This window comes from Pan paniscus, chromosome 6, assembly GCF_029289425.2.
Source record: "Pan paniscus chromosome 6, NHGRI_mPanPan1-v2.0_pri, whole genome shotgun sequence".
Lineage (NCBI taxonomy): Eukaryota > Metazoa > Chordata > Mammalia > Primates > Hominidae > Pan > Pan paniscus.
This window is the reverse complement of record NC_073255.2, coordinates 83,577,701-83,602,656: the sequence shown is the minus strand read 5'-3', so window position 1 is coordinate 83,602,656 and position 24,956 is coordinate 83,577,701. Positions and strand designations below refer to the sequence as shown.

Sequence of the window (24,956 nt, the reverse complement as noted above, 5' to 3'; positions counted from 1 at the left end):
GAAGCCGAGCAACTTGCCCAAGTCCTTCTTCTTTTCCCATTAACAAGATATGATATCACCAAGCCAAACGTCATCATTAAGTTGGAGCAGGGAGAGGAGCTGTGGATAACGGGAGGTGAATTTCCATGTCAACATAGTCCAGGTAAGTTAGTAGAGTATCAAATGTTAAAAAATGCTCATCCCAGACCTTTGGGAGTGACTAAAGAGTTGTTTATATGTATTTGGTACCCTCAGTAACACCTCCCAACCCCCAAATATCACTTTCCTTCCCGCACACATACATGAACTCTTTTGTTTTTTTTATATTTGATTTACATTGGTAGGGATTTTTTCATTCTAACCTATACTGGGGACCCATTCACTTCCTCTTCCTCCAGCATTATTGGTCACTTATTTACTCCCTCGCCATTAGAGAATTGTTGTGGGCTGTTTGTTTGTTTTTTTGTTTGGTTTTTGGAGACGGAGTCTTGTTCTGTCACCCAGGCTGGTGTGCACTGGTATGATCTCAGCTCACTGCAACCATCACCTCCCAGGTTCAAGTGATTCTCCTTCCTCAGCCTCCTGAGTAGCTGGGATTTCAGGCACATGCCGCCAAGCCTGGCTAATTTTTGTATTTTTAGTAGAGACAGGGTTTCACCATGTTGGCCATGCTGATCTTGAACTCCTGGCCTCAAGTGATCCACCCACCTCAGCCTCCCCAGGTGCTGAGATTACAGTCCTGAGCCACTGCTCCTGGCCTTACAGAATTGTTTCATTTTGGGGCATTCAGAAGTCTGACATAAAAAATTAACTTGAGACTTTTATGTTCATTCTTTTTATCTTCCATTTTCTTTCCTTCCTTGCTTTAAAAATACCTTGGACTTATTTTCTGCCCTCGATTTTATATATTTCTTTAGGCATTCAGATACCAAAACTTCGTCCTCCACCTGTGCTTGTGAATTGAGTCACAGCTTGTGGTGTACCTTATTTCCCCAAGTCCATGCTCAGTTGATGTGATGATGTAGCGCTCCCTCAGCTTTCCCCTCTTTCCCCAATGCTCATTTATGACCTGTCTGTGTGTTCATTTCCCCTTCCCCATAACTGGAATCATACTCTGTCCATAGTAGACATTCAGGAAGTGTGAATTTCATAAGTGAATGTCGGTTCCTTTTCTTGCCTTTTCAGGAGTGTCCTCTTAGAACCCATTTTCCACTTTTTTGGTTTTCTTTGTATCCCGTAAAAGAGTTTATCTAATCTCAACTTCTAAGACCTTTTTTCCTGTGTATTTTTGCAGCTTGCCTCCAAATTGATATGTCTGACACTTTTAACCTAGTTGAATATTTTACTTGACAATATAGCAGTACCAGTGAGATAGTTCACTTCCTTCTTTCTCAGAATGTCTGATGATAAACTGTGCACATTCCAAAATCATGAATTCTGTCTACCTTCCTCACCTCCCACTATTTGATTGTGCTAGTCTTCTCTCCATGGTTTGTGTTCTTTGTCTTCTGTGAAATGCCTTGCAGATCGTCAGCACATTCTGTTTCTTTTGACATTAGTGTTCAGTATTCTCCCATACCTGGATTACAGTGGATCCATCTTCCATTCAAATGATCATCGTCCTTTTCCTTCATCTGCATTTTACTTGCTGAGATAATACATATTTTCCCTTCCTTTCTTCCTCTCTTCCCTCCCCCCTTCCTCCCTCCCTCCCTCCCTTCCTTCCTTTCATTTTGAGATAGTGTCTCACTCTTGTCGCCCAGGCTGGAGTGCAATGGCATGATCTCGGCTCACTGCAGCCTCCCCCTCCCAGGTTCAAGCGATTCTCCTGCCTCAGCCTCCCAAAGTAGCTGGGATTACAGGTGCACACCACCATGCCTGGCTAATTTTTATATTTTTAGTAGAGACGGGGTTTCACCATATTGGTCAGGCTGGTCTCTAACTCCTGACCTTGTGATCCACCTGCCTCGGCCTCTCAAAGTGCTAGGATTACAGGCCTGAGCCACTGTGCCCAGCCTACTTATTTATTGAGACAGAGTCTCACTCTGTCACTGAGGCTGGAGTGCAGTGGCACAATCTTGGCTCACGATAACCTCTGCCTCCCAGGTTCAAGTGATTCTTGTGCCTCAGCCTCCCGAGTAGCTGAGATTACAGGCATGCACCATCACGCCCAGCCTATTTTTGTATTTTTAGTAGAGACGGGGTTTCAGTCTGTTGGCCAGGAGTTCTCTGTTGAACTCTTGGCCTTGTGATCTGCCCACCTCAGCTTCCCAAAGTGCTGGGATTACAGGCGTGAGCCACTGCACCCAGCCCCCTTCATTTAATTTTAAATTGTGGTTAAAAAAACACGTAACATGGCCAGGCACGGTGGCTCATGCCTGTAATCCCAGCACTTTGGGAGGCCGAGGCGGGCGGATCACAAGGTCAGGAGATCGAGACCATCCTGGCAAACACGGTGAAACCCCGTCTCTACTAAAAATACAAAAAAATTAGCCGGGCGTGGTGGCGGGCACCTGCAGTCCCAGCTACTTGGGAGACTGAGGCAAGAGAATGGCCTGAACCCGGGAGGCAGAGCTTGCAGTGAGCGGAGATCACACCGCTGCACTCCAGCCTGGGCGACAGAGCGAGACTCCATCTCAAAAAACAAAAACGTAACATACAATTTACCGTCTTAACCATTTTTAAGTGTACGGTAATGTTAACTGTATTTGCCTTGTTGAGCAATAAACTTTAGCGTTGTGCGTTGTGTGTCGGGTTTTGTCAAGCACGTGACAGCGCGTAGTAGGTGTGGAGTGTGGCTCGTCAGCAAGCGCTCTGGCAGGTCGTGCTTTCGCCATCTTCATCCCTACTTACTGTGCTCCCGCTCCCTTGGGTCCCAGGATCCCACTCCTTCGATGAAACTCAGTCTTCCATCTCTGCCTGGTGCTTCTGCCCTGGTTTCTGCTCAACTCGGTGCCGTGTCTCTGTTCCCCAAAGTTCTGTTTCTGTTCTGTGCTGCCCCCTCCCCCTGACCCCGTTTTGTCTTTTTTAAGAGACAAGGTCTCGGCCGGGCATGGTGGCTCACACCTGTAATCCCAGCACTTGGGGAGGCTGAGGCGGGTGGATCACTGGAGGTCAGGAGTTCCAGACCAACCTGGCCAACAGAATGAGACTACTAAAAATACAAAAATTACCTGGGCGTGGTGACACGCGCCTGTAGTCCCAGATACTTGGAGGCTGAGGCACAAGAATTGCTTGAACCCGGGAGGCGGCAGTTGTGGTGAGGAGAGAACGCACCACTGCACTCTGGTGCAGAGCCTGGGCGACAGAGCGAGACTCTGTCTTAAAGAAATAAATAAATAAAGACTCTTTCGAGGCCAGGCATGGTGGCTCATGCCTGTAATCCCAGCGCTTTGGGAGACCGAGGTGGGTGGATCACCTGAGGTCAGAAGTTCAAGACCAGCCTGGTCAACATGGTGAAACCCCGTCTCTACTAAATATACAAAAATTAGCCGGGCATGGTGGCAGGCACCTGTAATCCCAGCTAGTCAGGAGGCTGAGGCAGGAGAATCGCTTGAACCTGGGAGGCGGAGGTTGCAGTAAGCTGAGATCGTGCCATTGCACTCCAGCCTGGGCAACAAGAGTGAAACCTCATTCAAAAAAAAAAAAAAAAACTCTTTCTAGAGAGAGAAAGAGATGAGAGAGAGAGGGGAGGGGGGGGAGAGAGAGAGAGAGAGAGAGAGAGAGAGAGAGAGAGAGAGAGAGAGAGAGAGAGATCGAGATCTCCATCCCTGTCGCCCAGGCTGGGAGTGCGGAGGTGCTATCATGGCTTACTGCAGCCTCCAACTCCTGGTCTCAAGAGATCCTCCACCCCACCTTCCAAGTAGCTGGCACTACAGGTGCACACAGCTGACCATGCCTGGCTAATTTTAAAAGTTTTAGGTAAAAATGGGGTGTCCCTATGTTGCCCAGGCTGGAGTGCTGTGGCGTGATCATAGCTCATGGCAGCTTTGAACTCCTGGGCTCGAGCAACCCTCCCACCTCAGCTTCCACATAGCTGGGACTACAGGCCTGCCCACCACGCCCAGCTAATTTTTAAAAATTTTCTATAGAAGTGGAGTCTTGCTGTGTTGCTCAGGCTGGTCTCCAACTCCAGACCTCAAGCCGTCCTCCCACCTCTACTTTCCAAAGTGTTGGGATGACAGGCATGAGCCACAGCACCCGGCCTGTCTGTTCTGGACACACTTGGAGCACTTCTTGCTCTTCCACACCATCTCAATGACCAGGGTTGTCCAGATGGCTCCTAAAGGCTCCCAACAGGGCATATCATGTGAGGACTGCATTTCATCTGTTTGTAGGACAGTTGTATGTACCTTTTTCATACCTCAGACCCTGTCTAAATCTGAAGTGGTGGTATTTGCTTCCTCTCCCAGCCTTTCACCTCCTGTGCGTTCACTAAATTCACCAGTCACTAAGGCATGAAACTGACAGATTTTACTCTGAACGTCTTTTTCCTTCTGGGAGGTGCCAGGTCCTAGACAGCTGTCTCCATTTTTCTGTTCTTTGCATTCTCACTGGTCTCCCCTGGCCCCTCCTTCTGTACTTTAAGTATTAGCTTGCCTATTGCAGCAGTCTTCTCTTTGATCTTCCTGATTGCCATCTCCTTCTGTCATCGTTCAGTCTACCCATTCTCTTGAGACTAATCTTCCTAAAGCATGGATCTAAATAATTTAGGCCAGGCGCAGTGGCTCACACCTGTAATCCCAGCACTGTGGGAGGTGGAGGCAAGTGGATTACCTGAGGTCAGGAGTTCGAGACCACCCTGGCCAACCCGTCTCTACTAAATATAGAAAAATTAGCCAGGCGTGGTGGTGCACGCCTGTAATCCCAGCTACTCCAGAGGCTGAGGCAGGAGAATCACTTGAACCCAGGAGGTAGAGGCTGCAGTGAGCTGAGATCGCGCCACTATACTCCAGCCTGGGTGACAGAGCAAGACTGTCTCAAAATGAATAAATCAATCTATCATTTACCTGCTCGAAAACTTTCAGTGGCTCCCAACTGTGGTCGGTTTAGATGCTTAGCTCATTAGAATGCCATCCAAGCTCTAGATCTGTGGCTTTCAAGCTGGGCTTTGAGACGCATCATGAGTTCAAAGGGGAGAGTGAGGGGAAGAAGCTGAATTGGGGATTTCTGGTTTTCTAGCCCGTTGTCAATCTTTGGGTTTTATTCCTTTTTCAGATTGTGCTTCCATTTAAAAAAATGAGTTCCAGTTTAAAAATATATATATATATGCTGGACTGGGCATGGTGGCTTATGCCTGTAATCCCAGCACTTTGAGTGGTCGAGGTGGGCAGATCACTTGAGCCCAGGAGTTCGAGGTCAGCCTGGGCAACATAGGGAGACCCCATTTCTACAAAAAAATTTAAAAATTAGCCAGAAGTGGTGGCATGCACTTGTAGTCCCAGCTATTCAGGAGGCTGAGGTGGGAGTATTGCTTGAGCCCAGGAGGTCAAGGCTGCAGTGGGCTGTGATAGTGCCACTGCACTCCAGCCTGGGTGACAGGGTGAGACCCTTTCTCAAAAAAAAGAAAAAAAGTTAAATTAGCTGGGCATGGTGGCACGCACCTGTAGTCCCAGCTACTTGGGAATGTTGAGGTAAAAGAGGATTGCTTGAGCTCAGAGTTCTCAGGTTGCAGTGAGCTATGATTGTGCCACTGCACTCCAGCCTGGGCAAGAGTGATACCCTGATTCTGTAAAAAAAGAAAGAAAGAAAAGTGCTTGAAAACCATTGCAGTAAATGATCCATTCTAAACTATTTTTGGCCATGACTCCCACTGTTTACCCATCCCACGAAGTGTTCATTTCCTACTTCTATTAGAACATGTCACATTCATTCACAAAATATGTACTGATCATTAACTATTTGCCTGCCACTGTTAAGCACTGGGAATAAGACAGTGAACTGAACACGTTACCCTAATAATTGTACACTTTATTGTAGGAAAAGATGGACACTAAAATATATGTGTCAAGGCTGGGCGTGGTGGCTCATGCCTGTAACCCTAGCACTTTGGGAGGCCGAGGTCAGGAGTTCGAGACCAGCCTGGGTAACATGGCGAAACCCCGTCTCTACTAAAAATACAAAAATTAGCCAGAAATCACTTGAACATGGGAGGCTAAGGTTGCAGTGAGCCGAGATCGTGCCACTGTACTCCATCCTGGGCAACAGAGCAAAACACTGTCTCAAAAAGTAACAATAATAAACAAAATAAAATATATGTGTCAAATGGTGACAATTACTGTGAGGGGAAAGAAGTTCCTTGGGAGTGGGAAGTGATTACTTTTTATAAGGTGGTTGAGAAAGGACTCACTGATAAGATACTTAGAGAGCTGAAGGAGGTGGAGAGAGCGCCATGCTTACCTCCAAAGGAACAGCATTCCAGAGAGGAATATGCATGGCATGTTTAGAACAGCAGAAAAAGCCAATGAGGCTGGAGCGAAGTTCAGCAAAGGCAAAGGTGGAGAGAGTTGAGATCCAAGAGGGAGTAGGGAGTCATGTCACGCCTTGGTGAGGATCATAAGGATTGTCTTTTTCTCTGGCAGGACATTTTAACCTCTGCTGTGGCAGAACCTCCAAGGCGAGGAGGCTGAGGGGAACCCAGGGGAGGTGTCTAGGGCAGCTCTGCCTTTTGCCCAGCCTGGGGAGTCCAGTGGCATCAGCCTAAGCCCCTCCCACCCTCCTCTGGGCAGATCGCGAAGAAGTCATGCTACCCACGCTGGAATGAGACGTTTGAATTTGAGCTGCAGGAGGGGGCCATGGAGGCGCTGTGCGTGGAGGCCTGGGACTGGGACCTTGTCAGCCGAAACGACTTCCTGGGCAAAGTGAGCACCACCGCCCCGCTCCCCCTCCTCCCCCGGCAGGCTGCACCTGCTGTCCCCCAGCACCTGGCTCCACTGCAGCCGTCCCATCCTCAGGGACCTCCCTCCGGCTTCCCCAAAGAGAGACACTCAGGAAGCCTGGGACTACCCCCCCACCTCCACCGTCTGCCAGAACCAGCAACTTCCCCCCACCACCAGTGGCACTCAGGGACCCTTGGAAGGCGCCCCTCCCCACTAAGAACAGTAGTTGGCAAGGAGGAGACCCAGGTCTCCCAGCTCCAGGAAAACTGCCACTATGTCCCCAGGTGGTGATCGATGTCCAGAGACTGCGGGTGGCGCAGCAGGAGGAGGGCTGGTTCCGGCTGCAGCCCGACCAGTCCAAGAGCCGGCGGCATGACGAGTAAGTGCATGGAGCTGGGCAGCCGGCCTCAAGGGGTGGGGTGGGGGCTGACATTTGGGAATTGGCTACAGGCAGGCAGGGCAGGGCAGGGGGGCTGCTCAGGGGTGAGAGGTCAGGAGACACAGCTCCAGGGTCCCCTCAGCCCCTGCCCACCTAGCCAGCATCCTTCTCATCCCGGCTGGGCTCCACCTCCCCTTTATTTATTATTTATTTATTTATTTATTTATTTTGAGATGGAGTCTCACTCTGTCCCCAGGCTGGAGTGCAATGGCGTGATCTCGACTCACTGCAGGCTCCGCCTCCCGGGTTCACGCCATTCTCCTGCCTCAGCCTCCCAAGTAGCTGGGACTACAGGCACCCGCCACCGCGCCTGGCTAATTTTTTGCATTTTTAGTAGAGACAGGGTTTCACCATGTTAGCCAGGATGGTCTCGATCTCCTGACCTTGTGATCCACCCGCCTCGGCCTCCCCAAGTACTGGGATTACAGGCATGAGCCACCGCACCCGGCCCCTCCCCTTTATTTTTCCCCACAGTTCTGCATTCAGCTCAGCTCTGTCTTCTGTCTTTTTTTTTTTTTTTTTTTTTTTTGAGATGGAGTCTTGCTCTGTCACCCAGGCTGGAGTGCAGCGGCACAATCTTGGCTCACTGCAACCTCCACGTCCTGGATTCCAGTGATTCTCCTGCCTCAACCTCCTGATTAGCTGGGATTACAACTGTGTGCCACCATGCTCGGCTAATTTTTGTATTTTTAGTAGAGACAGGGTTTCACCATGTTGGCCAAGTTGGTCTCGAACACCTGACCTCAAGTGATCCACCTGTCTCAGCCTGCCAAAGTGCTAGGATTACAGCCATGGGCCACCGCACCCAGCCAGGTCTGTCTTCTTAGCTCACAGTTTGTACAGGTCTCCTGCTTTCTGCCTCTGGAAGTTTCTGAAACAAGTACTCAGACATTTTCCCTTTGAAAATTTCCCTGCAGACTTCAGACCAGGGTTCAAGTCTCCAAGGTCAGTGTCCCTGAGCCATAGCTCCAACTCCCTATGCCAGATTCTCCAGGAATAGGGTTGTGAGATAAGATAGGACACCGTTGGCCAGGAGAGGTGGCTCATGCCTGTAATCCCAGCTCTTCGGGAGGCCAAGGTGGGAGGATCACTTGGGGCAAGGAGTTTGAGACCAGCCTGGGCAAGAAAGTGAGACTCCGTCTCTACAAAGAAATAAAAATTAGGCCAGGCGCGGTGGCTCACGCCTGTAATCCCAGCACTTTGAGAGGTCGAGGTGGGCGGATCACCTGAGGTCAGGAGTTTGAGACCAGCCTGGCCAGATGGCGGGCGCCTGTAATCCCAGCTACTCGGGAGGCTGAGGCAGGCAGAATTGCTTGAACCCCGGAGGCAGAGGTTGTAGTGAGCCAAGATTGCGCCATTGCACTCTAGCCTGGGTGACAAAGCTAGACTCTGTCTCAAAAAAAAAAAAAAGAACACCCAGTTAAAACTTAATTTCAGATAAACAGTGAATACTTTTTTTTTTTTTTTTTTTTGAGCAGACTCTCACTCTGTCACCTAGGCTGGATGGAGTGCAGTGGCACGGTCTTGGCTCACTGCAACCTCCGCCTCCCAGGTTCAAGCAATTCTCATGCCTCAGCCTCCCGAGTAGCTGGGATTACAGGCATGCACCTGTACCACCAGTGCAGTGGTGATCATAGCTCACTGTAGCCTCCACCTCCTGGGTGCAAGCAGTCCTCCCACCTCAACGTTCCAGGTAGCTAGGACCACCTCACCTGGCTAATTTTTTGTAGTTTTAGTAGAGATGGGGTTTCACCGTGATGGCCGGGCTTGATGTTGAACTCCTGACCTGTGCCCGGCTGTGAATACTTTTTTAGTATAAGAATAACCGCTGGGCGTGGTGACTCACACCTGTAATCCCAACACTTTGGGAGTTTGAGGCGGGTGGATCACTTGAGGTCAAGAGTTCGAGACCAGCCTGGCCAACATGGTGAAACACCGTCTCTACTAAAAGTACAAAAAGTGGTGGTGGGCACCTGTAATCCAAGCTACTTGGGAGGCTGAAGCAGGATAATTGCTTGAACCCAGGAGACGAAGGTTGCAGTGAGCCGAGATCCCACCACTGCACTCCAGCCTCGGTGACAAGAGCGAAACTCCGTCTCAAGAAAACAGCCGGGTGCGGTGGCTCATGCCTGTAATCTGAGCACTTTGGGTGGCCGAGGCGGGTGGATCATGAGATCAGGAGTTCAAGACCAGCCTGGCCAACATGGTGAAATCCCGTCTCTACTAAAAATACAAAAATTTCCCGGATATGGTGGCGGGCACCTCTAATCTCAGCTACTTGGGAGGCTGAGGATGGAGAATTGCTTGAACCTGGGAGGTCGAGGTTGCAGTGAGCCGAGATCGCGCCGCTGCACTCCAGCCTGGGTGACAGAGCAGGACTCCATCTCAGCAAAAAAAAAATAAAATAAAATAAAGAAGAAGAATGACCATGCACTATTTGAGACATACCTATACTAAAAATATTCAAATTTAGGCCGGTTATGGTGGTGCATGCCTGTAATCTCAGCACTTTGGGAGGCCAAGGCAGGAGGATCACTTGAGCCCAGGAGTTCAAGACCAGCCTGGGCAACATAGCAAGACCCCATCTCTAAAAAAAAATAGTTAATAAGTAAATAAAATATTCACATTTAACTGGGTGTCTTGGGTCGTTTTGCTAAATCTGGCAGCCTGTCTCGGAAGCCCTCTGGCTTGTTTGCTGTGGCCCACAGCCCTCAATGGCTCAGCTTTGTGTCCCTGTGGAAGGCCCCAGACCCCCATTCCCCCAGTTCCCATCCTTAACAGGGTAGGAGCAGGTGGACGGCTGTGTGTCCAGCACAAGGTGTTTCCATAGAACCAGCCAAGGCCCATCTTGCCATCTTATTTTTTATTTTTATTTTTTTTGAGACAGAGTCAGGCTGGAGTGCAGTGGTGCAAACCTGGCTCACTGCAACCTCTGCCTCCTGGGTTGAAGCGCTTCTCCTGCCTCAGTCTCCCGAGTAGCTGCGATTACAGGCACCTGCCACAATGCCTGGCTAATTTTTATATATATATTTTAATAGAGATGGGGTTTTGCCGTGTCAGCCAGGCTGGTCTTGAACTCGTGACCTCAAGTGATCTGCCTGCCTTGGCCTCCCAAAGTGCTGGGATTACAGGCATGAGCCACTGCGCCAGGCCCAGGGGCCCATCTTAACACTGCTCTGTGCATGAGGCTCGTGCTGAGCAGGGGCAGTGGGAGCCTTAGAGGCTCCCACTTGGTCCACACCCTCCTCTGTTATGAACTTCCCTATCAGAACAGGGAAGCTGGGAAGCTCAATCTAATGTGGCAAGTTGCTGAACTGGCTCGGGTCTCAGTTTCCCTATTAGGTTGTTATGAGGGTTGGGGATTTGCTTCTGCTGTAAAGTGTACCCATGATGGTGCCATTATCTGGGAGTTGATAGATTCAAGGCTGGCAGCTCCACATACCCAAGCTTGGAGGTGGCAGGGAGCCAGACCTCGAAGACAGAGGTGCCTTGAGTGCAGAGACAGGAAGGGCTTTCCAAAAACAGAAAATAAATAGCCCGGGCAGAGCCTGGGAGGCAGAGCTGTGCAGGGCACCCGGATGGAGGGCATGAGCAGAGAGATGGGAGGCTGGCCCCAAGGGAAAAAACTGGAGGCCATGGGAGCGGTGTGGTCCAGGGTGGCCTGAGTCCCTGGTGGAGAGGTCACAGGCTGCCCATTCCAGGGGCAACCTGGGCTCCTTGCAGCTGGAGGTTCGGCTGTGGGACGAGACGGTGCTGCCCTCCAGCTACTACCAGCCACTGGTGCACCTGCTGTGCCACGAGGTCAAGCTGGGCATGCAGGTGAGGGGGCATGGGCAGGGTGGGAGGGTCCAGTGGCAGTAGGCCTGTGCGCCTGTCCTTCTAAACCCATTCTGCAGAGCAGAAACCTGAGGTCTGGGGATGTGAGGAGCTGGCCAGTGTCCAGGGCCCCGTCCCCAGCCACCCCTTGGGAAAATGTCCTCTTTCCCTGGGATGCTCTGAGGTCCTCAGAGGGAAAGGTTCGGGATCCCCCGTGCCTCTCCCTGCAGGGCCCAGGGCAGCTGATCCCACTCATCGAGGAGACAAGCAGCACCGAGTGTCGCCAGGACGTGGCCACGAACCTGCTCAAGCTCTTCCGGGGGCAGGGGCTGGCCAAGGACTTCCTGGACCTGCTCTTCCAGCTGGAGCTGAGTCGCACCAGTGAGGCCTGGGAAGGAGCTGGGCCCAGAACACTGGGAGGTGTTTGGGGGTGGGTGGGCTCCTCCTGTGGGAGGCAGATGGGGTCAGACAGGAGGGAGGCAAGGAACAGAGCCAAGGGCAGAGGTGGGACAGTGGGCTGGGAGGTGGTGAGGAGGCCCTTTATTGAGGGGCCAGCTTAGATCCCCCAGCCCCAAGGTCCTCTGTCCTCCCCCTCCCCCAAAAGCTTTGTCCCAGCCCCCTACCCACTGGGACCTCTGTTTGTAGGTGAGACCAACACCCTGTTCCGGAGCAACTCTCTGGCCTCAAAGTCCATGGAGTCTTTTCTGAAGGTGAGGTTGCATGCTATATTGTCCTCATCTTGCAAATGACAACACTGAGCTTCAGAGAGAGTGACAGAGGGGGCTGGGACTTCGACTCCAGTGTTCTATCTCCATATTCAGAGCCCTTTAAGGTTAAGAACGTGGGCTGGGCATAGTGGCTCATGCCTGTAATTCCAGCACTTTGGGAGGCTGAGGCGGGCGGATCACTTAAGGTCAGGAGTTGGAGACCAGCCTGGCCAACATGGCGAAACCCCATCTCTACTAAAAATACAAAAATTAGCCTGGCATGGTGGTGGGCACCTGTAATCCCAGCTACTGGGGAGGCTGAGGCAGGAGACTCACTTGAACCAGGAGCCAGAGGTTGTAGTGAGCTCACGCCACTGCACTCTAGCCTGGGCCCCGTGCTAGACTCCGTGCCCCGCACCCCCCCCAAAAAGAATGTGTGTGTGATTAAAATTTAAGTTAGAGACAGTCTCACTATGTTGCCCAGGCTGGCCTCAAACTCCTGGCCTCAAGTGATCCTCCTGCCTTGGCCTCCCAAAGTGCTAGGATTACAAGGGCTAAGAATTCTAGTCATTCATTCACTCACTCATTCATTCATTCATGAATAAACAGTTTGCCCTGCATGTGTACCTGGCCCCCTCCTGGGCGGATAGGGCAGGCAAACGGTGCAAGGGCGGCTGCCGGGAGAAGGTGGGCAGCTGGAGTGGGACTGGGGGAGACAGGATCAGTGTGACCTGCGGTGGTCCCCAGGTGGCCGGGATGCAGTACCTGCACGGCGTCCTGGTCCCCATCATCAACAAGGTGTTTGAGGAGAAGAAGTACGTGGAGCTGGACCCCAGCAAAGTGGAAGTTAAGGATGTAGGGTGAGGCCGGGGGTAACTCCGGGGGGGTGCGGGGCGCAGCGGCAGCGGGTTGGGATCAGGCCCTGTCAGCATGTGTGTTTGTGCTTCTGCCCACCCGTGTATTGTCCCCTGTGTCCGTGTCCTGGCTGCTGTGAGAGCCAGTGTTCCTGTCGTGGCCCTGGCGCTGACCGCGACCTCCTCTGCCAACCCGCCCCTTTCCACGCAGGTGCTCCGGGCTGCACCGCCCGCAGACCGAGGCCGAGGTGCTGGAGCAGAGCGCGCAGACGCTGCGCGCCCACCTGGGGGCCCTGCTGAGCGCGCTCAGCCGCTCGGTTCACGCGTGCCCCGCCGTGGTGCGCGCCACCTTCCGCCAGCTCTTCCGGCGCGTGCGCGAGCGCTTCCCCGGCGCCCAGCACGAGGTGCGCCCTCCACCCGCTGGGCTAGGCTGGGCCGGGTTGGACTGGGCTGGGGCGAGGGGCGAAGAGCGGTGGGGAACCAGGGAGCGCTGGGGAGGACCAGGGAGGCTGTGTCCCGGCGAGGGTCAGGGACGGAGCCTAAGGGGAGGGGGCTGCCAGGAGCCCTGGTCTGGGGGACTCCAGCCCGCGCTCTTCCGCACTCCTCCAGAATGTACCGTTCATCGCCGTCACCAGCTTCCTGTGCCTGCGCTTCTTCTCTCCCGCCATCGTGTCGCCCAAGCTCTTCCACCTGCGGGAGCGCCACGCGGACGCCCGCACCAGCCGCACCCCGCTCCTGTTGGCCAAGGTGCGGGCCTTGCGGCCTTGCGGGCGGGATGCACAGCTGGGTGTCCTACCGGGGCCCTGGCCTGGACTGCAGAGTGTTCCCTACCGGCTCCGGCGAGGCCACTGGCACGCCCACGTAGGCACTGCACTTCACAGTTTGCAAAGCCTTCCTGTGGCCACCTTGTCCGAGCTCCATCTCATGGATAAGGGAACAGGCCTGCGAGGGGTCGGGGGTTGCCAAGGCCGCCCATCCTGTCGGTGGTGAATCGCGGGAGCGGGACCTTCCAACCCGGGTCTGCTTACTCTCAGGCTGCACCTCTGTGCCCGGCACTGGGGTGGGGTATCCAGTGCAGCAGCGTCAGCTAAACCTACGGAGGAAGGCCCAAGTGGTCTCAGTTATCATAAGGCATCAAACTTCATGATCTCCTCCCTGATCCCTAGTGGGGCTGGAGGGGGCCCGTGGGCATGGCCTCTGTCGCCTCTGCCTCCATCGCTACAGCTGAGTAGCAAAGACTTGGGGAGGGGGGGTGGGAGGGGGTGCAGTGGCTAGGCCCCTAACCTAGCAGAACCTGGTCCTTCCTGCTGTCACCTCCAGGCAGTCCAGAACGTGGGCAACATGGACACGCCGGCTTCCAGGGCCAAGGAGGCTTGGATGGAGCCGCTGCAGCCCACCGTGCGCCAGGGCGTGGCGCAGCTGAAGGACTTCATCACCAAGCTCGTGGACATCGAGGAGAAGGACGGTGAGCGCCGCCCTGCACAGACCCGCCCACAGCCTACTGCTGACGTTTGCTCCGCCCTTGAGCCCCACGGCCCCACCCACCGCTGTTTGTTCCTCTCGTGGCCCCACCCACCGCCTGCTGTTGACATTTGCCAGGCCCCCAGGCCATAGACCCACGCACCACTGTTTGTGCTTCCTGTGACCCTGCCCACTGCCTGCTGTTGACGTTTGCCCCACCCCTAGACCCATGGCCTCACCCCCCATCATCTGTGCCTGTTGACATTTGCTCCATCCTTGAGCTCCATGGCCCCGCCGCCACCTGCTACTGACGCGTGTCCCGCCTCCAAGCCCATGGCCCTGCCTTCCTCAGTCCACCTGTCACCCCGCTCACCACCAGCTGTTGATGTTTGCTCCGCCCTTGAGCCCCATGACTACGTCCACTGCCTGCTGTTCAGATTTGCTCAGCCCTTGAGCCCCACGGCCCCGCCCACTGCTCCGCCCCCCCCCCAGTCCCGCCCTCATTCCCTGGGCTCTCTCTTCCCCTCCCTCCCTGGCCTGGCAGAGCTGGACCTGCAGCGGACGCTGAGTTTGCAGGCGCCACCTGTGAAGGAGGGGCCACTCTTCATCCACAGGACCAAGGGCAAGGGCCCCCTCATGTCCTCCTCCTTCAAGAAGCTCTACTTCTCCCTCACTACCGAGGCCCTCAGCTTCGCGAAGACGCCCAGCTCCAAGGTGGGTAAGGAGGGAGGCCGGCAAGTGGGGCACCTTAGAGGCACCTATCCCCTTCCTTGGAGCCCACTTGAGGTACCCCCGGGGTCAGAGAAGAAAGCCAGGTGTGTGGCATCTGTACTGCTTGTCAGAACCTAGGAGGGCCGGGCACGGTGGCTCACGCCTGTAATCCCAGGACTTTGGGAGGCCAAGGCGGGTAGATCACTTGAGGTTAGGAGTTTGAGACCAGCCTGGCCAACATGGAGAAACCCCGTCTCTACTAAAAATACAAAAAATCAGCCGGGTGTGGTGGTGGGTGCCTGTAGTCCCAGCTACTCGGGAGGCTGAGGCACGGGAATAGCTTGAACCCGGGAGGCAGAAGTTGCAGTGAGCCGAGATCGTGCCACTGCACTCCAACCTGGGCAACAGAGCAAGACTCCGTCTCAAAAAAGAAAATGAATATGGAGGAAGTTGATCCGACCTTACCAGGTTGTTGAGGATTAAATGAGATGATCTCCCTAAGGGTCCTGACCCAGGGCCTGGCAGGTAGTACTATTTAGGCAAATGGTATTATTAAAGATAGTACATCACCTGGGCTGCTAGATGAGTAGGAGGCTAGGGCAAACAGGGGAGGCTTCCTGGAAGAGGCAGGAATATAGAAGCACGGAATCTTGGCGTGGGAAGGGATCTCAAAGATCACCTTGTACAGCCCTCTCTGAGTCATGGGTCACCTCTCCTGCAAGCTCTCTTCTCCCAGGAAGGGCTGAGGACATACTTCCTCCATGGACCTGGTGACTGCTTGCTGTACACCTGCCCCCAGTCATGCAGGCTATGGGGATGATCTTCCAGGAGTACCCAGCCTAGCCCTGGGCAGGTGAGAGCGGGCTAGGAGTAGGTGAAGGAGCTCATCACCCACCCTGTTCTCAACCAGCTCAGGGGTCCCACCAGATGAGGGGCCCGCCCCTTCCGACCAAAGATCCCTCAGATGATGATAATTATTTTTTGAGACAGGGTCTTGCTCTGTCACCCAGGCTGTAGTGCAGTGGTGCGATCATAGCTGACTGCAGCCTCAAACTCCTGGGCTCAAGCAATCTTCCTGCCTCAGCCTCCCGAGTAGCTGGGACTACAGGCACGTGCCACCAAGCCCAGCTAATTTTCTTTAACTTTTTTTTTTTGCGGAGATGGGGCCTTGCTATGCTGCCCAGGCTGTTCTCAAACTCCTGGCCTCAGGCAATCCTCCTGCCCCAGCCTCCCAAAGCACTCAGATGATTATTATACATCTTCCTTGCCAGGGTTCAAAGATTTGACTACATGGGCATTATTTAATTCTGGTCCCATTTTTTTTTTTTTTTTTTTTTTTTTGAGATGGAGTTTCGCTTTTGTTGCCCAGGCCAGAGTGCAATGGTGCGATCTTGGCTCACCGCAACCTCCGCCTCCCGGGTTCAAGCGATTCTCCTGCCTCAGCCTCCCAAGTAGCTGGGATTACAGGCATGCACCACCATGCCCGGCTAATTTTGTATTTTTAGTAGACACGGAGTTTCTCCATGTTTGTCAGGCTGGTCTCGAACTCCCAACCTCAGGTGATCCGCCTTCCTCGGCCTCCCAAAATGCTGGGATTACATGTGTGAGCCACTGCGCCCGGTCAGGATATGACTATTAGAGCCTGGGACTACAAAAGCAAGTGGGAAAACTAATAAATGCAAAGTCACAAAGCCTTGGCCACGGCTGGATTGACTTTGTAGCCCAGGGAATGCTGGCTGTCCAGACACTACCCCAAAGCTCACACCTCCGAGGCCCTCTGGGAGTGCCCCCCAGGGAGGCCAGGTCCTCCTCTCCCAGTTGCTGGGCACTTGGTCACCATCAGTCTGTGCTCTGCCCTGGCTGAGGTCACTCTGGGTCTCCCACGCCTACCCCTGGTGCTGCAGAAGGGGAGACTGAGGCCCAGAGATGGGGAATGGAATGGCCCTGGCTAGGTCGCTGAGCCTCCTCCTCCCTGCCTGCCCCAGAAAAGCGCCCTCATCAAGTTAGCCAACATCCGGGCAGCGGAAAAGGTTGAGGAAAAGAGCTTTGGCAGCTTGCACGTCATGCAGGTCATCTACACGGACGACGCCGGCAGACCCCAGACTGCCTACCTGCAGTGCAAGGTGCAGGGAGGGGAGCGGGTGCTGTGGGAGTGGCCTGAACACTGTGGGAGTGGCTTGGGTGCTGTGGGAGTGGCCTGGGTACTGTGGGAGTGGCATGAGCCCTATGGGAGTGGCCTGGGTATTGTGGGAGTGGCCTGAGCTCTATGGGAGTGGCCTGGGTGCTGTGGGAGTGCCCTGGATGCTATGGGAATGCCCTGGGTGCTGTGGGAATGGCCTGGGTGCTATGGGAGTGGCCTGAGCTCTGTGGGAGTGGCCTGGGTGCTGTGGGAGGGGCCTGAGTGGACTGGATGAGAAAAGAGTTGATTGAGCCTCGCCCCGCTATCAGCTACATCAGGCACCGCAGGGTGTGTCTAATCTGGGAGGTGTCAGGGACAGGTGTGTGTGTGTTGTCCAGGGGCCTGAGCCCCCAGGAGGCCATGGCCCATGTCTTTCCCTGGGCATCCATGTGTAGGTCTGTGTGTGGGCCAGTGCACAGACAGGTGCATCCCCGTGATATGAAATTTGCACGTTGCACCCGTTTGTTGGAAACTATTTCCAGATAACTGAGATGGGGGCCAGGCACGCTGGTTCACGCGGATAATCCCAGCATTCTAGCCGGGGCAACAGAGCAAGACCCTTTCTCTAAAAAAGAAAGTCTGAGCTGGCACCTGTGTGGTTCTGTGTCTGTATCAATGCCTAATAATCAAACATTATGCTCTGTGTGGCTTTGGGTGCAGGTTCTCAAGTAACCTTCTCATCTGTTCCTTCATTAACTCATTCATTCATTTATTTAAAAAATACTTACTGAGCACCTCCTAGGTTCCAGGCATGATTCTAGGTGAGGGGATACAGTGGCAGATGAGGCAGAGTCCTGCCCTCATGGAACTGATATTCCAGGGAGAAGATGGGCCAATAAATACATGTTTCAAATGTCGGCTCATGCCTGTAGTCCCAGTACTTTGGGAGGCTGAGGTGGGAGGATCACTGGAGGCCAGGAGTTTGAGAACAGCCTGGCCAATGTAGCAAGACCCCATCTCTACAAAAAAAAAATTAGCCAGCCATGATGGCATGCACCTGTGATTCCAGCTACTTGGGAGGCTGAGGCAGGAAGATAGCCTGAACCCAGGAGTTGGAGGCTGCAGTGAACTATGATCACACCACTGCACTCCAGCCTGGGCTACGGAGTGAGTCCCATGAGTTGAAGGCTCTGATCCACAGGGGGTTGACCAGAGCTGGGTGAGGATGTGAGGCCAGGCTCAGCAGTCGCCCTGAGGCAGCTACCCTGTGACCTGAGGCCAATGCCTGCCAACTGTGATCTCAGTTTCCCCAAATGTAAAACAGCTGGAGAGGCTGGGCACGGTGGCTCACGCCTGTCATCCCAGCACTTTGGAAGTCCGAGGCGGGCAGATCACCTGAGGTCAGGAGTTCGAGGGCAGCCTGGCCAACAGGGTGAAACCCTGTCTCTACTAAAATGACAAAATTAGCTGGGCGTGGTGGCAGGCGTCTGTAATCCCAGCTACTCAAGAAGCTGAGGCAGGGAGAATTGCTTGAACCTGGGAGGCAGAGGTTGCAGTGAGCCGAGATGACGCCACTGCACTCTAGCCTGGGCGACAGAGCGAGACTCCGTCTCAAAAAAATAAAATAAAATAAATAACAGCCAGAGAGAGGCAGCCCTGTGCCCCATCCAGAGCAGAGAGGAATGTCAGGGGGTAGTGATTGGTGGTGAACAGTAGGGTCTGGCACAGGGAAAACACATCAGTGGCAGAGCCAGTTGTTATAGGGGTAGGGGGAGATACAAGGAAGGTCCCAGCCCAGGGCCTGGGAGTGGCCTGGGCACATGCTGAGGGTTCTCTCCTGCAGGACAGCCACAGTGTGGAAGACCCTGTGCCCCTTCTGGGGTGAGGAGTACCAAGTGCACCTGCCGCCCACCTTCCACGCTGTGGCTTTCTACGTCATGGATGAGGATGCCCTCAGGTGAGTGCCCCCCTCTCCAGCTGGGACCCAGACCTGGCCATCTGATTGCTCCCTGGCCCATTTCACCACCAGGACTCCTGGGTCATTTTTGGCATCCTCTTTGCAGCCTGGAGGGAGGCAGAGCCTGGGGGCCTGGGAGGGCGAAAGGCTTGAGCGTGTGGGTGTGCGCATGCGTGGCTCCATGGTGCATGCGCCACATACACACGTGTGTGTGCAGGCATGTGGGCACAAGTGTGCATGGACTACACGTGTGCGTGCAGGTGTGAGCTGTGAGATGGGCACCCAGAGAGTGTGAGCTTGGCATGTGTGGGCATGCGAGAAACCTGTCACATCCCCCTAGAGGGTCCAGAACCCACAGCCTACAGAAGGGCCACAGGTCCAGCTCTGTTGGGTTACTCTGGAAATGACAGCGGTGTCCACCACCCTGCTCCCCCCGGGGGGGCCCTGAACTTGGTGGGAGGTCCCAGAGGGCAGATACTGAAGCCCTGCCCAGCTCTGCCTCCATCTCCCTCCTCTAGCCGGGACGTTATCGGAAAGGTCTGCCTTACAAGGGACACCATAGCCTCTCACCCTAAGGGTAAGTTCTCCCTTCCCTCCTGCACTGGTCTGCCCAGTCCCTGGCCTCCCTCCCACTTGGAGACCTCCCCTCTAGGCTCCGTCTGGTCTCCTGCTCAGGGAAAGCCATTTCTACTCTCCCCAGAAGCCGGGGCCACGTTCTGTACTCTTGGCCTCTGTTCTGCAGCATGTTCCCAAGCCTGGTTGTTACTGCCTCTTCCCTAGGGTGAAGAGGGGCTGCTATGGGTGGAATCTGAGGCCTCTGCTGGCAGAAGAAGGGGCCGCCTTACACTCTATTGCTGAAGCATAGGGACCCCTTCTCCAAATCAGGCCAGCTCCTTCTGTAACCCATGGGGTCGCCTCCATCTGGGCCCTAGTACTACTGTGTCCTAAGTCTGAAGGGTTGGCCTAGAGCCAGTCCAGGCTGGAGATCCCTTTCAATTATTTCTGGGATGCAGACATTGTTTTGTGTTATTGTTTTTACAATTTTTATATAGTTTAAAAAAAAAAAAAAAAAAGGCCGGGCACGGTGGCTCACACCTGTAATCCCAGCACTTTGGGAGGCCGAGACGGGTGGATCACGAGGTCAGGAGATCGAGACCATCCTGGCTAACACGGTGAAACCCCGTCTCTACTAAAAATACAAAAAAATTAGCTGGGCGTGGTGGCAGGCACCTGTAGTCCTAGCTACTTGGCAGGCTGAAGCAGGAGAATGGCGTGAACCCGGGAGGCAGAGCTTGCAGTAAGCCGAGATGGCGCCACTGCACTCCAGCCTCAGCAACGGAGCAAGACTCCACCTCAAAAATAAATAAATAAATGAATAAAAAATAAAAACAAAAAATAAAATAGAGGCCGGGTGCAGTGGCTCACACCTATAATCCCAGCACTTTGGGAGGCCGAGGCAGGTGGATCACCTGAGGTCAGGAGTTCAAGACCAGCCTGGCCAACATGGCAAAACTCTGTCTCTACTAAAAATACAAAAAATTAGCTGGACGTGGTGGTGGGCACCTGTAATCCCAGCTACTCAGGAGGCTGAGGCAGGAGAATCGCTTGAATCCAGGAGGCGGAGGTTGCAGTGAGTCAAGATCACGCCATTGCACTCCAACCTGGATGACAGAGCAAGACTCCATCTCCAAAAGAAAAACAAAGATGGAGGCCGTGCATGGTGGCTCACACCTGTAATCCCAGTGGCAATTCACTTGAGATTAGGAGTTCAAGACCAGCCTCGTCAACATGGTGAAACCCTGTCTCTACTAAAAATATAAAAATTACCTGGGCATGGTGGCACTCACCTGTAATCCCAGCTACTAGGGAGGCTGAGACAGGAAAATCTCTTGAACCTGGGAGGCAGAGGTTGCAGTGAGCCAAGATTGCACCATTGCACTCCAGCCTAGGTGACAGCAAGACTCTGTCTCAAAAAAAAAAAAAAAATGGAGATGGGGGTCTCACTCTGTTGCCCAGGCTGGTCTTGAACTCCTGGCTTTGACAGATCCTTCCGCCTTGGCCTCCCCAAGGTGCTAGGATTACAGGTGTGAACCACCATGCTCTGCCCAGACATGATTTTGAGGGTTCAGCCCTGTGCCAGCCTCACTGTGTGTGACCTTGGGCAGCTCTTTGCCTTCTCTGGGCTTCTCTGAGGGTTCAAACCAGTTCTTGGATGCTATGGGCTCTGCCATCAGAGCCTTTGTGTCCCGCTTACTGGCTTCCCCCCACACACACCTGCTCCTGTCTGTGACGCTGGGCCAGGGATGGGGGCAGGGCGGAGGCAGGTTCTGCTGACTCATGGGGCTTCTTGGCCCCTGCCAGGCCAAAGGGCTTTCCCACCTGCAGCCTTAGCCAGCGTCTCTGGGGTCTAGTGGCCCCAGTGAGGCTATTCCTCCGGGTGCCTTGTAGCTGCCCCATCCAGGCCTCAGACCCTCCTCCCAGCAGCCCTAGGGGAGGGCCACTCTCTTCCTGTTTTAAGATGGGGAATCTGGCTGGGTACAGCGGCCCACACTTATAATCCCAGCACCTTAGGAGGCTGAGGTGGGAGGATGGCTTGAGGTCAGGAGTTTGAGACCAGCCTGAGCAACATAGCAAGACTCCATCTTTTTTTTTTTTTTTTGAGATGGGGTCTTGCTCTGTCACCCAGTCTGGAGTGCAATGGTGCAATCTTGTAGCTTCTCCATCTGGGCCTCAGACCCTCCTCCCAGCAGCCCTAGGGGAGGGCCACTCTCTTCCCGTTTTAAGATGGGGAATCTGGCTGGGTACAGCGGCCCACGCTTATAATCCTAGCACCTTGGGAGGCTGAGGTGGGAGGATTGCTTGAGGTCAGGAGTTTGAGACCAGCCTGAGCAACATAGCAAGACTCCATCTTTTTTTTTTTTTTGAGATGGGGTCTTGCTCTGTCACCCAGTCTGGAGTGCAATGGCGCGATCTGAGTTCAAGCAATTCTCCTGCCTCAGCCTCCTGAGGAGCTGGGATTACAGGCATGCACCACCACACCTAGCTCACAGGGTGAGACCCTGTCTCTAAAAACGACGACGACAAAAATGACACAATAGTGAGGGCACAGGCCCCAGGTCACTGACTTAGATTCTAATCCCAGCTCTTCCAACTGCTGTTTCTTCACCTGCTGAGCCTCAGTTTCCCCATCTGTCATTGGGGATACCAGCCCCTGCTTCACGGGTGCCTAGGGGATTCCCAGGAGATTATGGAGGTGCCTCAAGGTGCCTGGTGGGGCTGAGGGTGGAGGGTATGGGGGTTCAGGGCCGGGTCCCTGGCTGAGCTGACCCCACAGGTTTCAGCGGGTGGGCCCACCTGACGGAGGTTGACCCCGATGAGGAGGTGCAGGGCGAGATCCACCTGCGGCTGGAAGTGCGGCCAGGGGCCCGGGCCTGCCGGCTACGCTGCTCTGTGCTGGAGGCCAGGTGAGACTCAGGGGCCTGGGGGCGGGCAGTGGGTCCCCTGCAACTAGAGAAACCCAATGAGGAAGCTGAGCACCCCCTCGCCCCACCTCTACCTCCTGGTCCCAGAGCTGGCCACCTCCCATCAAAGCCTGCTCTCAAGAGAGGGTCTCGCCAGGCACGGTGTCTCACACCTGTAATCCCAGCACTTTGGGAGGCCGAGGCAGGTGGTTCACCTGAGGCCAGGAGTTCAAGACCAGCCTGACCACCATGGTGAGACCCTGTCTCTACTAAAAATACAACAATTAGCCGGGCATGGTGGCAGGCGCCTGTAATCTCAGCTACTCAGGAGGCTGAGGCAGGAGTCTTGAACCCAGGAGGCAGAGGTTGCAGTGAGCCGAGATGGCGCCACTGCACTCCAGCCTGGGTGACAAGCGAGACTGCATCTCAAAAAAAAAAAAAAAAGAAAGAAAAAAGAGAGGGTCTGGGGAGGTTTTCTGGACTTGAAGATGCTTCTTGGGTGATTTCCACTCAAGGGGATATGTCCCTTAAGGGACAGTCTAATGTTCTCATGGAGGAACTGGAGCCATCACAGAGGAGTGGAGTAGGGGGTACGGGTGAGGAGACCCCGAACTCTGATCACACAGCCTCAGTCCCCCAGTGCTAAGGCCGGCTTCCCTATGTTTAACGCCAGTGTGAACTTGGCCTGGTGGGAGTGTGTGTAAGTGGGTCCCTCGTGGGGCTGGGGGGGTGAAAAGAGTTGCTGAAAATCTCCCGATGGGCAAATTGAGGGTTCCCCCAAGGAGGGACAGTGGTTTGGATGGTTCCATGGGCCTGAGTCACCTGTGACAGGGCCACCCCCAAACCCCCAGGGTATTTTTAGCTGCAGGCTGCACTCCCGTCTGGGCCTGGGTCTGAGTCACACTCTGTCCGTGAGAAGCGTCTTCCCTTCCGGCTCCAAACCCACCTCCCCAAGTCGCTCCCTGCCTGTGAGGCAGGAGGGTGGCCCCCAGCCAGGCAGCTCTATGGAGCCAGTGTTCCCCCCACCCTTGAGGGGTCAGCCTGTCTAAGAGGAAGACTTCCCTTGGGCAGAGGGGTGTGGGTCAGATGATGCCCATGTTGCTCACTCTGGCTTCCCGGGAGTTATTTTCTGTCCTGGGAAAATAGAAATGGATGGAAAATGTCTGGGCTTGGGCCGAGCCTCAGCCACGCCCCCACACTCGCTCACTCTCTGGCCTCTGCCATTCATTCCCCCCCACCCCACCCCAACTCACCCGCTTCCTCCATCCTTATCCTTTCCGGGCACCAGGCTGTCTGGGGGACAGGCATGCACACGTGTGCACCCACTCACACACGTGGCCGGGCTCTGGGACCTCGGGGCCACTTCTCCCAGGCACCCATCGTCACCCACGGAGATGGGAGGCATGGAAGCATGTCTCCCTGGCCCTCCCCTCTCTCCAGGAATCTCCCCTCTCCCATCCTCTGGGGCCACAGTGGTTGGCCTTCTAGTGAGTCCTAGCAGGGGAGAGGAATGTCCAGGCCTCTCTCAGAGTGAGGGGACTTGTCCCCCGTTGTCCTCGGCAATGAGACTCCTGCTGCAATTCCAAGTCAGCCTAAGAAGGTCCATTTGCTGCAGAGGAAGAAAGAACATTTCCTCCTTATTTTTTCTGGGGAGATTCTCAATATTTCAGTAAAACCTTGGGGTTTTTTTGTTTTTTGTTTTTGAGACAATCTAGCTCCATCATCCAGGCTGGAGTGCAGTGGCCCGATCTCAGCTCGCTGCAACCTCCACCTTCTGGGTTCAAGCAATTCTCCTGCCTCAGCCTCCCTAGTAGCTGGGATTACAGGTGTGCACCACCACGCCCGGCTAATTTTTTGTATTTTTAGTAGAGACGGGACTTCGCTATGTTGGCTAGGCTGGTCTCAAACTCCTGACCTCAGGTGATCTGCCTGCCTCGGCCTCCCAAAGTACTGGGATTACAGGCGTGAGCCACTGCACCCGGGCTGGTTTTTTTTTTTGGTGGTTTTTTTTTTTTTTTTTTTTTTTTTTGAGGCAGTCTGGCTCTGTCGCCCAGGCTGGAGTGCAGGGGCGTTTTCTTGGCTCACTGCAACCTCTGCCTCCCCAGGTTCAAGCAATTCTCCTGCCTCAGCCTCCTTCCCAAAGTGCTGGGATTATAGGAATGAGCCGCTGCACCCAGCCTCAATGTTGGGGTTTTATTAGACAGTCTTGAGGGGGAAGAAAGGCAGGTATGAGAGGCTTAAAATATCGAAGATGAGTGGGCTTTGGTGTTCTTCCACAAAGAGTTCTAAGTAGGGGATACTGGCAGGGTGCAGTGGCTCACTCCAGTAATCCCAGTGCTTTGGGAAGCAGAGGTGGGAGGATCTCTTGAGGCCCGGATTTCGAGACCAGCCTGGGCAACAGCAAGATCCTGTCTCTACAAAAAAATTTAAAAATTAGCCAGGTGTGGTGGGGCACACCTATAGTGCCAGCTACTTGGGAGGCTGACGTGGGAGGATCGCTTGAGCCCAGGAGGTGGAGGCTGCAGTGAGCTATGATTGCATCACTGTACTCCAGCCTGAGCAACAGAGCAAGAC

The 24,956-nt window shown here is 54.2% G+C and overlaps 2 protein-coding genes across 9 annotated transcripts in view; both read left to right on the top strand.

Moving 5' to 3' along the window:
* On the top strand, positions 1-22,385 carry LOC129398228 (ras GTPase-activating protein 4-like). 8 transcript variants are annotated; one of them, XM_055115066.1, is made up of 14 exons: positions 1-142; positions 6,708-6,839; positions 7,142-7,236; positions 10,998-11,115; positions 11,343-11,493; positions 11,758-11,822; positions 12,567-12,674; positions 12,885-13,077; positions 13,283-13,420; positions 13,994-14,138; positions 14,679-14,848; positions 18,808-18,921; positions 19,440-19,498; positions 22,256-22,385. In XM_055115066.1, exons 2-13 carry the CDS (start codon positions 6,774-6,776, stop codon positions 19,481-19,483), a joined length of 1,407 nt encoding a protein of 468 aa, XP_054971041.1. In that variant the 5' UTR covers positions 1-142; positions 6,708-6,773; the 3' UTR covers positions 19,484-19,498; positions 22,256-22,385. The 8 variants fall into 8 exon arrangements, with proteins under 8 accessions (XP_054971041.1, XP_054971042.1, XP_054971040.1 ...); XM_055115067.2 differs by having other exon boundaries at positions 22,263-22,383; XM_055115065.1 differs by lacking the exon at positions 22,256-22,385 and adding an exon at positions 16,831-16,968 and having other exon boundaries at positions 12,567-12,679.
* LOC117981027 (rasGAP-activating-like protein 1) overlaps positions 22,243-24,956 on the top strand; it is a 40,550-nt gene continuing 37,836 nt past the window's right edge. Inside the window, exon 1 of the mRNA XM_055115090.2 lies at positions 22,243-22,385. The gene's annotated coding sequence lies outside the window, so the exon portion shown is untranslated. The remainder of the gene's footprint in view (positions 22,386-24,956) is intronic.

Bases quoted from the DNA above. Each gene is read 5' to 3' on its own strand.
- LOC129398228 (XM_055115065.1), top strand. From the start codon at position 6,774: ATGGAGGCGCTGTGCGTGGAGGCCTGGGACTGGGACCTTGTCAGCCGA. The intron at 7,237-10,997 runs GTAAGTGCATGG...TGCCCATTCCAG, and splicing joins AAGAGCCGGCGGCATGACGA to GGGCAACCTGGGCTCCTTGC. The intron at 14,849-16,830 runs GTGGGTAAGGAG...TGCCTGCCCCAG, and splicing joins CGAAGACGCCCAGCTCCAAG to AAAAGCGCCCTCATCAAGTT.